At 66.8% G+C, this 15,276-nt stretch overlaps 1 protein-coding gene across 2 annotated transcripts in view; it reads right to left on the reverse strand.

The window, feature by feature from the left end:
* Positions 1-5,685: 5,685 nt before the first annotated feature.
* The window catches only part of ADGRD1 (adhesion G protein-coupled receptor D1), a 72,404-nt gene continuing 62,813 nt past the window's right edge, over positions 5,686-15,276 (reverse strand). For both annotated transcript variants that reach the window (XM_036221172.1, XM_036221173.1), the window contains 5 exons: positions 12,105-12,196; positions 10,322-10,448; positions 9,169-9,210; positions 8,192-8,284; positions 5,686-7,008 (listed from right to left, as the gene is read on the reverse strand). In XM_036221172.1, the coding sequence (XP_036077065.1) occupies positions 6,913-7,008; positions 8,192-8,284; positions 9,169-9,210; positions 10,322-10,448; positions 12,105-12,196 (450 nt within the window). In that variant the 3' untranslated portion in view covers positions 5,686-6,912. The remainder of the gene's footprint in view (positions 7,009-8,191; positions 8,285-9,168; positions 9,211-10,321; positions 10,449-12,104; positions 12,197-15,276) is intronic.

The raw sequence follows: 15,276 nt of genomic DNA on the forward strand, positions 1-15,276 counted from the left end.
TCTGCTTCTTTCCCCAGGGACTGAGAGCCGGTGTCCGCCCAGCTGCAGGGGCCAGGCGGGGGCGGCCCGTCAGCGATGCTGCTCAGGTGTGCGCGCGGTGCACGTCTGCCTCGCACGCTCCCTGCGCGTGGCTCGCCACGCGGCGACTGCGCCTCGGCACAGCTGCTCTCGAACCCCCCCGAGCTTCTCACGGGAATTAGAACGAAACTCCCAGCCCCGAGCCCAGCGGCAGCTCCCGGTGCTCGCCCGGCCCGGGCCTCCTGCGGCCTTCCTCCCCCGCGGGGGGCCAGCGCCAGCCTGGGCCCCGGGCTCGTGGTCCCCTCTTCCCCGCCCCTTCGACTCAGTGGCCAGCCCTCGGACGCTGTTCCTGGCCCTGTTCTAAAGTAGCAAGCGTGCACACACACCGACACACAGACCTGTGCCTGACACGCGCACGCACCCTGCCACACACCCCACGTTTGCGCGCGCACCCCGTCACGCTGCCCTGCTTCACTGTCCTAGGAACACAGTCACCACCTGGGGTCTGTGTCCACGGTTTGGCCGCTTGGTTACTGTCCGACCCCCACCTCGGGGCGTGTCTGGGGTGCGCGTGCGCCCTCAGCTCTGGCACGAGCCTGGTGTGCGCGTGCGCCCTGTGCCCCGGCACGCGCCTGGGGTGCGCGTGCGCCCCGAGCCCCGGCACGCGCCTGGGGTGCGCAGGCGCCCCGGCCCCAGCGCGTGGCCACCGCGATGGCTCAGCCTGCCCGCCGCGGACCCAGCTGCTGCCTGGCTCCTCTCTGTCACCAGGGCTGCGTCTGGCTAGCGCACGCTCGAGGGCTGGGTGCTGCGGTCGCAGGCCAGCCCCGCACCTCAGGGGCGGGGACAACGCCCACTCCATTTCCGGGCTCATGGTGGCCGTGGGCTCCCACGATCTCACCGGGACCCGGGCCGCTGCTGCCAGTCGCTGTGCCAGAGGGGGTGCCGGACAGCGACGTCACCGGCTGTCGCGTGAGACTCCTGAGGCCTCTGTCCAGCCCCATTACTCGGGGAGGAGATCAGCTTCAAGACGAGATGCGCCCCCCCAGTGGTCCCCCCTGCCCCCCCCCCCCCGTGGCCTGGCCTGCCCCTCCAGTGGCCTGCTCTGACCCCTAGTGGTCCCCCCTGCCCCCCAGTGGTCCCCCCTGCCCTGCCCTGGGGCAGCCTTTGGGGTCTCGGAGGGCTCCGGCACGTCATTTTCTTCCTTCTTTTTGTTTATCAATAATTAACACATTTTCTACAATAAAGACGTATTTTTATAATAACAAAAGATAACGTTTTAAAAAATGCTTCTAATCTTCCAAACATGTGGGTGTTGGGATGGATGTAGATGATGATAATAAAAATATCACAAAGTAGGAAACCACAGAATTTAAACCAGAAGGGCAATTTAAACACCGATTATAGCTGTGGAAATCTCTAAGAGCTGGAGATTAATTTACATACATTTGCATACCTGGGGTCTAGTTGTCACCGGCTAATTCTTCCCCCCTGAAGTAGCTCAAGGAACAGCTGTTGGATGATGAATAAATGCGTGCGTGAGTGAGGACGGCCCCTCGCACTCCGTTTAGGTTCCGAGATAAAAGCCGCTCGCGTGACACGTGACGTGTGACGTTTCCTCCCCGGAGCAGCAGAGCCTCGACCGGGAGGGCTGCCTGGGCGGGGAGGCCAGAGGGTTCACGTGCAGGCCAGGCAGGACGGCCAGGCCCCTGCAGGGCAGTGGGGTGGCAAGGAGAGGACCATGGGCCCAGAGAGGTCATGGTGACAGTGCCTGCAGCCCGGGCCTCCGGACCAGGCCCTGCCCCCCGTCAGCAAGATCTGTGCGGGAGCCGAAGCGTGAACTGGGTGGGGGCGGGGCAGTGGACGAGGCTGACCCGCGTCCCAGCTGGGGCGGCCGCTCAGGGCTCCTGGGCCGCAGCCTCCAGGGCGCCTGCGCTGTGGAAGGGAGTGGTAAACCAGCCCACGCTGGCGAAACTGCTTCCCACATAAACAGGCGGGAACAGGTCTACCAACCTGTCCCAGAGCCTGGTACACCCCGCTGCGGACAATGCTGGCGGGGTGGCCAGGTGAGCGGGATCGGCCGTCTCCTGTTCCTCCAGGACCCAGTCCTGGCAGTGGCTCCGGCAGGCGGGGCTTTCCTGGGTGGGGAGATCACCTGGGTAGCACCCCCGCAGGCAGGTGCATTCTACGCACTGCAGCCCAGGTGTGCTCAGGGACCTGCAGCCCCGCAGCCCCTGGCAGCTGTGTGCAATGCAGAACCTCAGGCCTGGGATCGGCAGATGCAATGTCAGCAGCCCCGGGGACCCGTGAGGAGCTGGTGCTGAGCCCCAGTGGCGGGCAGCTGCTCTCCCATCAGCACACCCACCTGGCTGGGGGTGGGGTGGGGGATTCATGCCTGTCGTGGCCACGGCTATAGCGTGAGAGGCGGCTGAGTGACTCCCAACCACCACGCACCGGAGCTTAGCCGAGACAGAATGCATTTCTCTCTTGCAAAAGCTGAGTGTGGGGAAGCGCGGTCCACGGCGACACCGGCTGGGGCCGGACGCTCCGGGAGGGTGAGGGGGCGGTTTCGCTTACCCACGCCGCCCGTCTCCAGGTGGCCCTGAGCGGCTCAGTCTCTGACTCCTCCGTGAGGGGACGCTGCCAGAGACCCGCTCTCTCCCACCCGCCCAGAACGGGGGGTGTGCTGTGTGACCCAGGTGCGCTGCGTGACCCAGGCGGGGCCGCTGGGGGCGGGGACAGCGCGGGACAAAGATCCTGCAGATGCCTTCAGGGAGCTGCCCACGGTCCCCCAAACTGGCTCAGAGGGACCCCCGATGCTCTGTGTGTCTCCCCCACCCGCAGAGCTGCCCGAGGCACGGCCTGTCCACTCCCCACGGTGGCAGGAGGGGGCCCCTGAGAGCCGGCTGCTGGGCACACACACGAAGCGCCGAGCACTGGGTCTGCCTGGGCGGAACCCCGCGGGTCTGAGCCATCAGCACCACCCCAGGGGACGCGCCCGGCCCGGCGCTTCGCAGGGTGCGCAGAAGGCTCACGAGCTCAAGAATCCTGCCACGGGCGGGAACGAGTGTGCAGCAGGCCCGTCGAAAAGGCCCGATTACGCAGCATTCCCCGCAAAAGACAGAAGACGGAAATAAATAAAACCAGCAATGAGAGAAGAGACGTGACAGCCGATACCACGGGGACACTCCAGGGAACAGCAAGTCGGAAAACAGGGGAGAAATGGATAAATTCCCAGAGACACACTGCCTGCAGAGGCTAAGTCGCGAAGGAAAGCAACATCTGAACAGACCAGCGTGTCGTGAGGAGACTGAATCATTAACCAGAAACCACCCCGAAAAGAAAAGCCTAGGACTGCGCGGTTCACCAGCGAGTCTTACCAAAAATGCAAAGAAAATTAACACCAAGCCTTAAACTCTTCCAAAAAATCGGAAAGGAGGGAGCATGCCCATACCCCGAACGAGGCCAGTGTCGCCCCGATACCGAAGCCAGACAGAGACTCTGCAGGAAAACAAAACCGCAGACCCCCAGCGCTCACGCAGACGGGGCGAAAGCCCTCAGCAGAGCACGAGCAGACGGAAGGCCCCGCGCACTAACGGGGTCATGCACCAGGACCGAGGGGGGTGCAGGGACGGCTCGACGCACACACATTGCACAAACCGACACGCCACACCGGCAGAATGAAAGAAAAGCCGGACGCTCATCTCGACTGATGCAGAAAACGCATCACGAAATCCAGTATTCATTCATGATGATGGCCTCTCGACTTACAATGCAATGGGCCCGCAGGCACCACATTCCACGGGGGGGGGGGGGGGGGGGGGCGGGGCTGCGGAAGCTGCTCCCGAGATCAGGCGAGATCAGGTGCATGGCGAGCGAGCCCTCCCACATGGCGCGGCACCAGGAGACCCGGGAGCGGCACCAGGAGACCCCGCCAGAGTGAGAGAGAGAGAGACAGAGAGAGGCAGAGAGAGACAGAGACAGAGCCAGAGAGCAGAGAGAGAGAGAGAGAGAGAAGGCGTCCGGATCGTGAGGGAGGCAGCGGCAGCGGGACTGTCTCTGCTTGCGGACTGTGCGACCTCACACAGACAGCACCCTCAAGCTTCCAAACGTGGAAACCGCCGGGGTAAAGGCTTTCACGGAGGATGCGGGACACACGCTCAACATCGACGGCGAGATGCAGGAAATGGGCCGCGTGGTCACAGGGGTATTCGTGTAGCGTGCGGCGGACGTCACCAGCAGCCCAGGGGGGTCCGGCCACCGTGATGACGCGGACGGATTTTAAGGGCATTGTGCTGGGTGAAATAAGTCAGATCGAGAAAGACAAATGCTGACGATTCCCCTATGACAGTTCCGCTGGAAAAGCTGGACTCGCTGAGATAGCAGCTTGGCGGGACCGAGGCGGGGCGGGTGCAGGCGGCCACGGGGGTCAGGGACGGCGCGGCGACTGCGGGTAAGACGGGGTTGCGTGTTTGAGAGTCGCTAAGAGAGCGGGTCTTAAAAGTTCTCATCATGAGCGCGAACATCTGTCGCCGTGGTGACGGATGTTAACGTGACGTGCTGTGGGTGTCGTTTCGCATCACATACAAGTGCCGAATCGCTGTTGCACCCCCAAAATCATCATGGTGTTGTAGGTCCGTTACACCTCAATAAAGAGTGAATGAAATAACAGAGGACGCAGGGCATGGGCTGGTGTCGTGAGCGGAGCGCCCCTGTCCCCCGCAGCCCCGGCGCACGCGCCCCAACTCTCTAAACACGCCGGAAAAAAGTCCCGAAGGCTCTTCAAGCCCTCACGTGTGGACTCGAGCTTCCGAGGACTCGCCGAAGGTGGCACAGGAGATGGCCGAGCGAGGCAGGCGGGGGCTGGGGGCTCCGGCCGAAGGCGGCAGGGGCGAGGGCGACGGGGGATCGAGCTCGCGGTGGCGCGGGGGGCCCCACCCCCGCCCCACCCACTGCGCGCAGCTGAAGGACGCCGGACAGCACATTGCACACGTGCGTGCGACATCTCGTACAACGGTGCGTGGTTTCCGCCAAGTTTAACAGATGGCGGGATGTTTTATGCGTGAATGTTCCCCTTACAATCACGGACAACACCCAGGGATATGGAAGAGGGTTGGGGGGTCACCGTCACAGCGGAGGTGCTGTCGGGCCGAGCGGGTCACGAGGTGTGCGGGCAGCGTGCCACCGAACCCTGAACTCCTGCGAGGAAGCCACCAGTGCACCCCGACCTGCGGACACGCGGGGCACGCGCCACGCCCCCACCCTTCCTCCCCTGCCCGCTGACCCCCAGGTCCCCGAGGGAGCAGGCGAGGGCCGTGGGCCGACAGGGCGTCCTGAGCTAGGCTGGGCCGGGGACCGGGCAGTCACGGGGTCGACCCGGCCGTGCGCGTCCCAGGGAGGGATTTTACCCACGTGTGTCCTTCTGCGGAGAGACTCGGCCCTTCCACCTCGCACAAGCACCAGACTCGACAGACCACACCTGTTCCAAGGACGTCGAGATTTTATTTCACGATAACCACCGCGCAGCGTCACTGCCGCGCGGCACTGGGCAGCGTCCGGGTGCTGCGGCCGCTTCGCACGCGCGACCCTCTCCGGCTTCGTGGCTCCGGCGACTCCGTGTGGGCGGCGCCCTGCGCGGACAGCACTCGCGGGGGCGCGGGCCTTGCCCCTGCGACTCCCGGCTGCGGGGGGCGCGCACGCAGGCAGGTGACAGTCGCGACTCCCGGCTGCGAGGAGGGCCGCGTCTACATCACTCGCTTCGCCGGGAACTACGCCAGGAGCGAGTCCGAGTCTGAGCTCAGGGGTCCCGCGTCCCCGCTCCCGGGCGCGGGCTCGCGGGCAGGCGGGGACGCGGGGACGTGAGCAGAAGCCGGCCAGCACTCTCCAGACGCGGGGCTCCGCGGGGTCTCCGCCTGCACCGTCCAGGGGCCCCCGCCTGTCCACGGGGGCTGCGCGCAAGCGCATGGCACCTCACACCAGGCCGCGCCGCTGGGGCCCCAGGGACCTCGCACGAGGGACAAACAGCACTTCACCTGCTCCGCCTGCTGCTCTGTGTCCTGTCCCCTCCCACAGCGGGAGGCCCGTGGGGATGCCACAGCCACGTGACCAGGGCGAGGGGCATTTGGAAGGTGCGTGAGAGCAGCGGAGCCGGCAGGCGCGTGGCGGGGGAAGGCACTGGGCGCTTCGTGCTCGGGGTCGGAGGGCGTCACGCAGCACCCACGACAGGGCTGAGTCCCCAACACGCACATCTCACAGACGACCGTTTGCAGCCTGTTGCAAATACCTCAGCGGCCTCGTCACAGACCCTGGTGTCCCAGGGGATCCTGCCTGCACGGAGCTGTGACAGTGACTCCGCGTGGCCTGCAGGGCTGAGCCCACAATCAACCTCAACCCAGAAGACGCAGCTACTGTCACCTGCCAGACCCGCCCTCAGGGCTGTCACCCCGCGGGCAGCGGCGGCCTCTGCTGTGCGGCCCACGGCTGGAGCTGCTCGTCGGGGACACGGGAAAGCATGTGGAAGGACGAAGAAGCCGCTCTCAGATGGACGTCAGGCCTCGGGAACCCACGATCCAGCCGGCCCCACGACCTGGCGCAGAGGCCCTGGTCCCGTGAGCTCGCGTGGGGGCCGGGGCAGGGCCCCTGCAGTGACGGGGAGGCCCGACCCACAGCCGGCCGCTGGGCCTTCCGGGGGAGCCCAGGGCGGCCTTGAGCCCAGGGCAGGACCCGAGCCTCGGGGGGCTGAGGGGTGGGCTCTGTCTCACAGGAAGGGGCGGGGACGGCTGTCACCGGCTGCGATCCCACGACCGGACAGCGAGGAGAGGGTCCCGCCGGCGGAGGCGGCGTGTCTTGCGTCCTGTCTGGGAGGCGGTGCTGCCGGCGGGTCCTCGGCCCCTCTGCTCACACGGGGGACAGGTCCACGCGGTGGGCAGACTGGCTGCTCTTGTCCCAGGGGCCGAGCTTCGTGGAGACTGTGCCCGGCCGGGTCCCATTCATCTGCAAACCACGCAGGGTGGGGTGAGGACTCCCCAAGTTGAGAGGGCGGAGCCTCAGGCCAGGAAGTCGGGGAGGGTCCTCCATCAAGGCCCCACTGCGCCCCAGAAACGAGGCTCCTGAACCCCAGAGCACCCTTCTCCCACCCGTTCTGCACTGATTTCTGGGTCCAGTGCGCATTCATTCACTCGTGCATCACTCATTCATCTACCATTCATTCACTCACGGCCACGTGCTCACCCCGCACCCACCCATTCATTCATTCATTCATTCATTCATTCATTCATCTCCCGTCTGCTGGTTCACTCCCCTCCGTCTGCTCATTCCACACCGTGACTGGGTTCTGACGGAGGCTACGGGGTCGTGGTGGCGACCACGCCCAGCAGGCCCTGCCCCGTGGGTCGCCGTTCCTGGGGGGGAGGGGAGGCAGTGGCAACAAGCGTACGCGTGAGCCGATCGCAGAGCGTGGGGGTCCGTGACACCGAAACGGGCGGGAGCACCCTCAGCGGTGCCTGGGGGCCCTGCCCGGGGAGCTAGAGGACGGGGGGCCCTGCCCGGGGAGCTGGAGGCCGGGGGGCGAGCACCGCCTCCCGCAGGAGGTGGGCGAGCCAGGCCGGGGCCGGAAGGGGAGGCCCGCGTGGCCCCTGGGCGTCAAGCCCCCATTCTCAGGCGTCTGCAGGGCGCAGACTGGGCTCCGAGGACCGGCTGCGGACGGCCTGCTGCACTGTCGGCCTCTGAGCCTGGGCCACCATCGTGCGGGCGGCGTCTGCTTCTCTGTCAATGGCTCAGTGTGTCGTTCCGTCCCCAAGTCAGCGCACGAAGTGCTGCGCCTGGGCAAGGGCAGGAGCGAGGAGCACGTGCTCCTCCAGGGCGGGGCTGGGGGGGCTGGCTGGGGTGCACCACCGGCCCTGGGTGCCACGGCCGGCAGGCCCACGCCGGGCTGGACAGGAAGCGCGAGCCTGGCCCGCATGGCGCTGCCGGCCCCACGGTGGAGCTGGGCTGCGGCCTCGGAGCCACCGGGGCCCTGGTGCGGCGGCGGCTGTGTGCGGCCGGCAAAGCCGCAGAGCGACTCGCGGCCGGCTGGCGGTGGCCCTCCAGGTGACAGTGACAGAGCAGCGCCTGGGCGCGGGGCTGGCGAGGTGGCACGCGTGGGCAGGGCGAGGGCGGGAGGCCGCCGCGCACTCACCGCGTCGGAGCTGGAGGGTTTCGCGTGGCCGTGGCGGCTGGAGCTGCTGCTCAGGGACCAGACCTTGGTTTTGTGCTTGAAGGCGGCTCTCACCTTCGAGGGGGGAAGAGGGCGCGTTAGAATCGGGGTCAGAGGCTGAACGGAGGTCCGTCCCCCCGAAGGGCTTGGGCATCTGCTGACACACGGCCCCCCGAAGAGCGGGGAGGGGGGAGGGCGGGGTCTGGAAACGGGGACCGGTCACCGTGAGGGCCCCCTTGGCAGCCCCACGCTGCGTCCCCAGCACGCACAGGGCTGCACGGGGGAGGGGCTGGGTCCAGCAGGGTCTCTGCCGGCCCCTCGCACTCTGGCCGAGGGGAGGGGACACACTCGGCAGCGGGCGGCACAGAGGGCAGTGTGCGTGGCGGGGGGCGGAAGCCACGGGGAAACGAATGCGCAGGGGCCCCTGCGGGGCGCGCCTCCATCCCGCCTGCCTCGCGGACCCCTGGGCCGGATCCTAGCCTTCAGTGTCCCGGGACCCTCCTCCAGGGGCCAGCACCACCCACGGCCTCTCCCGGCCCTGCCTGGCCTCCCTGCGCAGTCAGACCCTCTAGGGGTCACTGCCCCCTTCCCGGCCCCCGTCCCAGGGGCACCCTCGACAGCTGTCACGGGCCACCCCTCGCACCCCGGGCAGCGTCCCACATCGGGGTCCCACTCCCCCCGCCGTGCCGGACACCAGCGAGGGCCCGAGTGTCCATGGCCCCGCCCTCTGCGTGGCCGGCAGAGGCTGCTGGACAGCAGCGCCGAGGCGGGCGGCCCGGACGTGTCTTGGCTTGGGGGTGACAGGAGGCCGCCCCGCCGTGCACAGCTTGTCGCTGTCACCGAGGCTCATTCGGGGTCACTCTCCCGGACGCCAGCCCACAGGGCTGCACTGTCCCGTGCTCTGTGCCTTTTCAGAAACGAAACCCACGCTTCGTGGTGTCGGAGCGGAGCGGACGTACCTCTGAGTTCAGGAGACAGTGGAACAGGAAGATGAAAAAGCCCTGGGGAGGAGGGGAGGCAACGGGTCAGGGCCCCCGCGCCGCGGCACGGACGCCCCCCACGCACGCGCCGCTCCCTCCCGGGCAGCCTGGGGGGGGCGCTGCGACCGGCTGAGCCCGTGTGGGTGGAGCGTCGACCCGGACGCCACCCGCCATCTGTAACCTGACCGAGAGGCAGGCAGCCGCCAGGCCCAGGGCCGGAGGTGGCGGTGCTGCTGCTCCAGCAGACTCGCGGGCGGGGGTCGGGGGGGCCCACAGGCTTAACCTGGGGAAGCAGCCACACGCAGGGGAGGCGGAGAGGGGCGGACGTCGGGCTGCCACCTAAGCCGAGCCGCGGCGTGCCCGCTGCGGACCGAGGGTGGCGGTAACCGCAGCAGGCACGAGACCAAGCGGGTCCCCAACGCCTGCGTCCGGCGAGCACGTCACGTGACTCAGGCCACTCGTGGTAGCAGGAGCCCCGCAAGGCGCGTCCTGTCCCTGGTCCCCATTGTGGGGAGGACACTGGACACGGGACAGGGAGGAATCCCAGGACCTGCCGGGACCGCCTGTCACATGTCATGACGAGCAGCCCGCGGGGAACTCCGCGTGGTGGCTGGAGCCCGACAGGCCACCGCGGGACAGCCGGGCCACCGCGGGACAGCCGGGCCACTGTGGGACGCGGGACAGCCAGCGCCGTGCTCGCCGGGCCCAGGGCGGGGCTGGGGCGGGTCCGTCTGCGCTTCCTCTTGGGCTTCAGGGTCCAGGGTCCAGACTCTGGAACCCCAAGCCTTTGCTTTCCAGGCTGGTGACCCTCCCCTGCCTCTCCATGCGGGGGGCACAGAACTCACACCGAGGTACCCCTGTCCCCGCCTCTCCAGGCCCCCCTTGCTCTCAGAAGCCCCCACGTGCTGACCGTCCCCCCCTAGGCCTGGATGTCGTTCATCCCACAGGGACTGCCACGTGGACGGGGCCGCGACCCTGCAGGCCCCATTTGCACAGGGACCCTGGGGTGCCCCATCGAAGCCTCGGGCCTCGGGCACCTCCAGGCTATGGGCTCACAGGCGTGTGCAGGGAACAGAGAGAGGGAGTCCTCCAGCCCCTCCCACGCCCACCTGGGGTGCCCTGGCGCGCCCACCTGCAGGGAGTTGAGCAGGGCGAACACGTACTGGAAGACCACCGCCTGCCTGTTGACGGCCAGCATGCCGAAGACCCAAGAGGTCCCCAGGATGGGCAGCAGCACGGCCACGGCCTTGGCCGTCAGCCTGAAAGGGAAAGGACAGGCCGCTCTGGGGGGCGGGGCTCGGCAGGCCAGGGGGCCGCCTCCGGGCGGGGCAGATGCCCCCTACCCCGTGGGGAGCAGGGCAGGCCCCTCCCTGCTGCGGCCTCCGAGGAGCTGGCCCCCTGGAAGGAGGAGATGGGGGCCGGGCTGGGGCCACGCGGGTGACCTCCCAATCCCGCAGTGCTGGTGCTGCGGGGAAGGCTGACCTCGGGCACCGACGAGGACAGCGGAGGGCGGGGGCGTGCCGGCACCAGCATGCCTGCACCGTCGGCCTCGCGGGCTCGCCTGTGTTTGTCCTCCACTGGGGACTCCCACTGGGGCGGGGACAGCCGTGGAGGAAGGCTGCCTCCTGGGGGCCGTGACAGGTGAAGAGAGGGTGCGTAGGTGAGGCCTGGGGAGCGAGGCCGGAGTGGCGGAGGGACAGCTCCTTCCTGGCCAGGCTGCCGCCAGGCTGGGGGGACAGCTGGGGGCCGGGCCAGCCTCGCAGGGCAGTGCTGCCTCGTCTCCTCACGGAAGAGCACGGGACGTGACCCCCGACCCAGGGCCGCCCTTTCTCCCACAGGACGCCCCCTCCAAGGCTCCCAGCAGCTGAAGCAGCCCAGGGGGCAGAGCTGCCTGTCACTTTAATTCGCAGGCTTGGAATTCATTACGGAATAACTGCCTTATCGATTTGCTGGTGACGTCCTTACTGTCTTCCTGTTCAGGTCGAGGACAGGAGACTCACAGTGTTGGCCCCCAAATGCCCCACGAGGAGCTCACTTCCCAGCCTGTGGTCTAGGGGTGCTGACTGCACCCCGGGGCCCGGGCGGGCTGTGGGATTGAGATCCAGGTCACCTGGGGACTTCCCTTCCTCGGTGACAGGTCCAGGGGTGGCTCGTCTGAGCTGCTGCCTCAGGGCCTCTGTCTGACCCCTGGGGAGAGAGACGCAGCTTCCCATGGACGTGAGGCCCCCACTGCAGCCGCTTGTCACCAGGAGGCCGGGCCATCTCAGCGTGAAGCTGCCCAGAGGCCCTGGGCCCGAGCGCTGCAGGGGACTGGGGCAGGGCCTTGGAGTGACCCCGTGTGTCACGCCAGCTGGGTGCACCCGGGACCTCACCATTACTGGGGTTCCTAAGCCCCCCTTTTCTTTAGCCAGTTTGAGCTGGGTTTTCTGTCACCTGCAGTTGACAGAGCCCTGACACTGGTCAGCTCAGGTGTGGGCGGGTCCCTCCACAGACACCGCGCCTTCTGCAGAGGGCCGGCCGGGGGTGGAGGGAGCTCCCAGGGCCGCCCTCTGCGTGGCAGCCTGGACGCGCCTGCGGCGCTGGGGCCGCGTGACACTCCGGAGACGTCTGCGCCACTCCCCTCTCAGACGCAGAAAGCGAGGCCTGGACGGCCCGCGAGTCACGAGGCCCCGGCGGAGGCACCGGCTGAGGCAGGACTGAGGTGGACCCACCAGGAGGGGCCAGAAGCTTCCTCTCTACCCCGCCGCGAGCCGCCTCACCCTCAGGTGACGCCTGGGAGACCCCGTCTCCCACAGGTGGGGCACTGGGCTGGTAAGAGGGCGGACAGGAAGCCGAGGACGCTGCGCAGCGCCCCGCCCTCCCTGCCGCCCCCACCCCCGCGCGGGCTGCCGCCGAGGGCCCAGGGGCCCGCTTACTTGAAGGCGCTGGGGTCCCCATGGACCTTGTAGCTGTCGGCGCTGATCTGAGAAATGACCCTGGTCACGGCGACGAGGATGCCGACGTTGACCTGCGTGGGAGAGAAGATGAGGCCGGGCCACCCCTGCCGAGCCCCGGGCCCCGCCTGGCCCCGGCCGCACCCCCAGCGCCGCGACACCCAGTGGCCTCTCCGGACAAGCGTCAGCCGCGTCCTGGAGCCTTTGCCCGCGGCCCTGAGGCTGCTCTGGGCTGCGTCTGTGCTTCCAAGGAAAGAGCGCAGCACGTGGCCGCGGCCCCCTGGGGCGCGGCTCCCTGGGGCGCAGTCCCAGAGCACCGCTCGCGGTGGCATCCTGGGGGGCGGCGCGCATGCGTGCTCTGGACCCGGACCCCCATCGAGGCGAAGGGGCGGCAGTGCCCGAGGCGCACGCCGCCCGGCTCTCAGCTCCTGCCGCTCGCAGACCTGGGGACCGGCGGAGGCCACAGCACAGCGGACTTCCCCTTCTGCCCCATGTCCCCTCCTTGCTGGGGACCTGTTCCCACTGGGGTCCGTGCTGCTGGGTGGGGGGCTGGGAGGTCCTGGCAGAGGCCCGGCAGGTGTGAGTCACTGCTCTGAGGGCTGGGACCCTCGGTTCCAGACAGTCAGGCGATCGTCTGAGAACAGCTTTGTCTAGAATCGGGTCCCACTGTGCGTGCGTGTGCGGGGGGTGGGGGAGGACCTCAGAATGCCAGGCCCCTGCTGCGCTCACAATGTGGCTGCTTTTTTCTTGAATAGATGCTTTCAGCTTTTATGCCTTTGGGTAATTTCTAGTTCTGAACTGTTTGGTGTTTTCCATGCACGATTCACCCCACGGCGCCCTTGTATTTGCAGGGGCAGGGAGAACGTTTGCTTGGTCCTCTGTCGGCCACCTTGGGGACCTGTGTCCTGCATCCTCACGGGGTGGCGGAAGCCGAGGTCTTGTTTTAGCCACAGGCTGTGAACACAGGCAGAGGTGTGGGCACGGCCGAGGCACCTGCCCCACGCGGAATGCAGGCCCACGGCCTTTCCAAGGTCGCTCAGGCCCAGAGTGGCCGCCGGGTAGCCATACCCTCGGATTCCGCACAGAGCCCCCGGGAGCACGCGGTGTCCGTTTGGGGGGCAGGCGGAGACCAGGAGCAGAGAGACGGACAGAGACAGCGCGTATTCATGACCGGCCTTTTATGTCAAATGTTTAAGCACGTGCGTTAGAGTTCAAATGTCAAACGACTTTACGAAATTTCAGTGGTGAACAATTATAAATTAAGAGGGAAATGATATAAACCTCTTCCTATGAACATCTCGGCAGTGTCCTCAGGCTCAGGAGGAAATGTGAAGGGTCCCAGTGACTCAGGGAAGAGGGTGGGGACGGCGTGAAGCCTGGGGCCTGGGAGAGGGATGCCCGGCGGCCTCTGGAGAGAAGCTACAACACCCCACGTGAGCCCACGGTCCCATCGCAACCCCTGTCTGCGCTACACGACGCAAAAATACTCTGCCCCCGGCCTGTCGGGCGAGAAGCCGTGGACACACAGACACTGGATGGAGATGGAAGATTCTGCTTCAGGTGATTGATTACCCGGATTCCAGGTTCCTGTTTTCCTGACCTCTCTGTTTAAGACGGGAGGAAGTGTCTGAGTGGTGGGTAAGCTGCTCGGTTATCGGCTGCCCCATCCGTCACTGCCGGGGCTTGTTGGTTCATCCCCTCCCTCGGCCTGGCCCCGTCTGATTTCATTTGCACACACACTTCGGCTGCCTGGGATGAACTCTGCCCGGCCCGGAGGGGCACAGCTAACCGACCCCGCATCAGTGCACAATTACAGGGAGACGGCAGCTTCGTGTGCAACTGGCTGGAAGTCCATAAAACGCCCCAGAGGCAGGCCGGCCCTCGCCGCGCCCCGGCTTCCACCTGGCTGGAAATCGGAAAAGGCCCCGGGGCGAGGCAGGTGGCACGTGAGCGCCAGGCAGCCCATCAGCACCGCCGGCCAGCAGCCTGGGACACATGTCGAGGGAATAATTCTCGGGCTGCATTTCAGTAAAACAAACAAAAAAAGCACCCGGGGAGGAGACGCACTCAGATCGTGGGGACCTTGCGGGGGAGGCGGGAGCGACGAGGGGTTCAGGCCGCGTCCCGTTTCTTGACCTGGTCAAGGCTACGTGGTATCTATTTGTGACAGCCGCAGGGTGTAGAGCGGTATTTCACAGCAAAAGGGCCGCACACGCACGCACACGCACACGTGCACACCTACAGCCATCACCGCGGTGTGCGAGCACACCCGCTCCGCCTGCGTCTGCACGCGCGTCCGCGTCTACCTCCCTGTCTGCAGCTGTGACGGACGCGCGTGTATCGGCACGACTGTCATCCACACAGACCCAGCGCCCTGCGTCTGCTGGGGACAGGAAGATCGTGAAACTCCGACTCCTTCCTGCGGGGCCGGCACAGAACCAGCTCCTGTGGGACTCAGGCTAAGATGCCCCTGATTCCGAGGGGCCAAGCGCGGGGTTACTGGCGTGACTGAAGTCTGCTGGAGAACTGTTCTCTGTTTTAGTGGGAGACGCCGGCCGTTCCCACCCGACCCCAGGACCCCAGAGCGGGCGGGGAGGGGGGGAGCACGCGGGTCTCTAACTGAAGCCTCTGTGATCCGCTAAGAGGCTGGGGACAAAGTGTCTGCAGATGAGCCTCCCGCGGCCCTGGGGACAAGGGACAGCCCTGGATTTGCAAGCTCAACAACACATCACCACGACAATGTGCTGTCTCCCGCAGCTGACGTGACTAACTGAAGGACACTGTGCTCTTTGCTGACGCGAAGGACGTCCCTGTCCCCGCCTGATGTGAAGGATGCCCCTGCCCCCAGCTGTGCCCCCTGGAAGGAGCTCCCTTTGCACAGCAGGGGCGTGAGCCCCTGGACCTGCAGAGACGCCGTGCCCCCTCCACATGCACAGGTGACACAGGGATGTGGTTCTGACCATTGGAAACAGAGAAAGAACACACAGGCACCCCGTGAAGCCAGCACCCAGAGAGACGGCCAGGCAGGGCTGCAAGGTGCCTGGGACTCGGGGTCCCATGAGACGGGGGGAGCTGAGGGCAGAGGGACAGCATCGAGGACCGAGGACCGGGCAGCCCCTGTGCCCGCAGCTGCATGGGGGAGCCTGGGATGGAC

This window comes from Rousettus aegyptiacus, unplaced genomic scaffold (genome assembly GCF_014176215.1).
Source record: "Rousettus aegyptiacus isolate mRouAeg1 unplaced genomic scaffold, mRouAeg1.p scaffold_m13_p_5, whole genome shotgun sequence".
Taxonomy (NCBI): domain Eukaryota; kingdom Metazoa; phylum Chordata; class Mammalia; order Chiroptera; family Pteropodidae; genus Rousettus; species Rousettus aegyptiacus.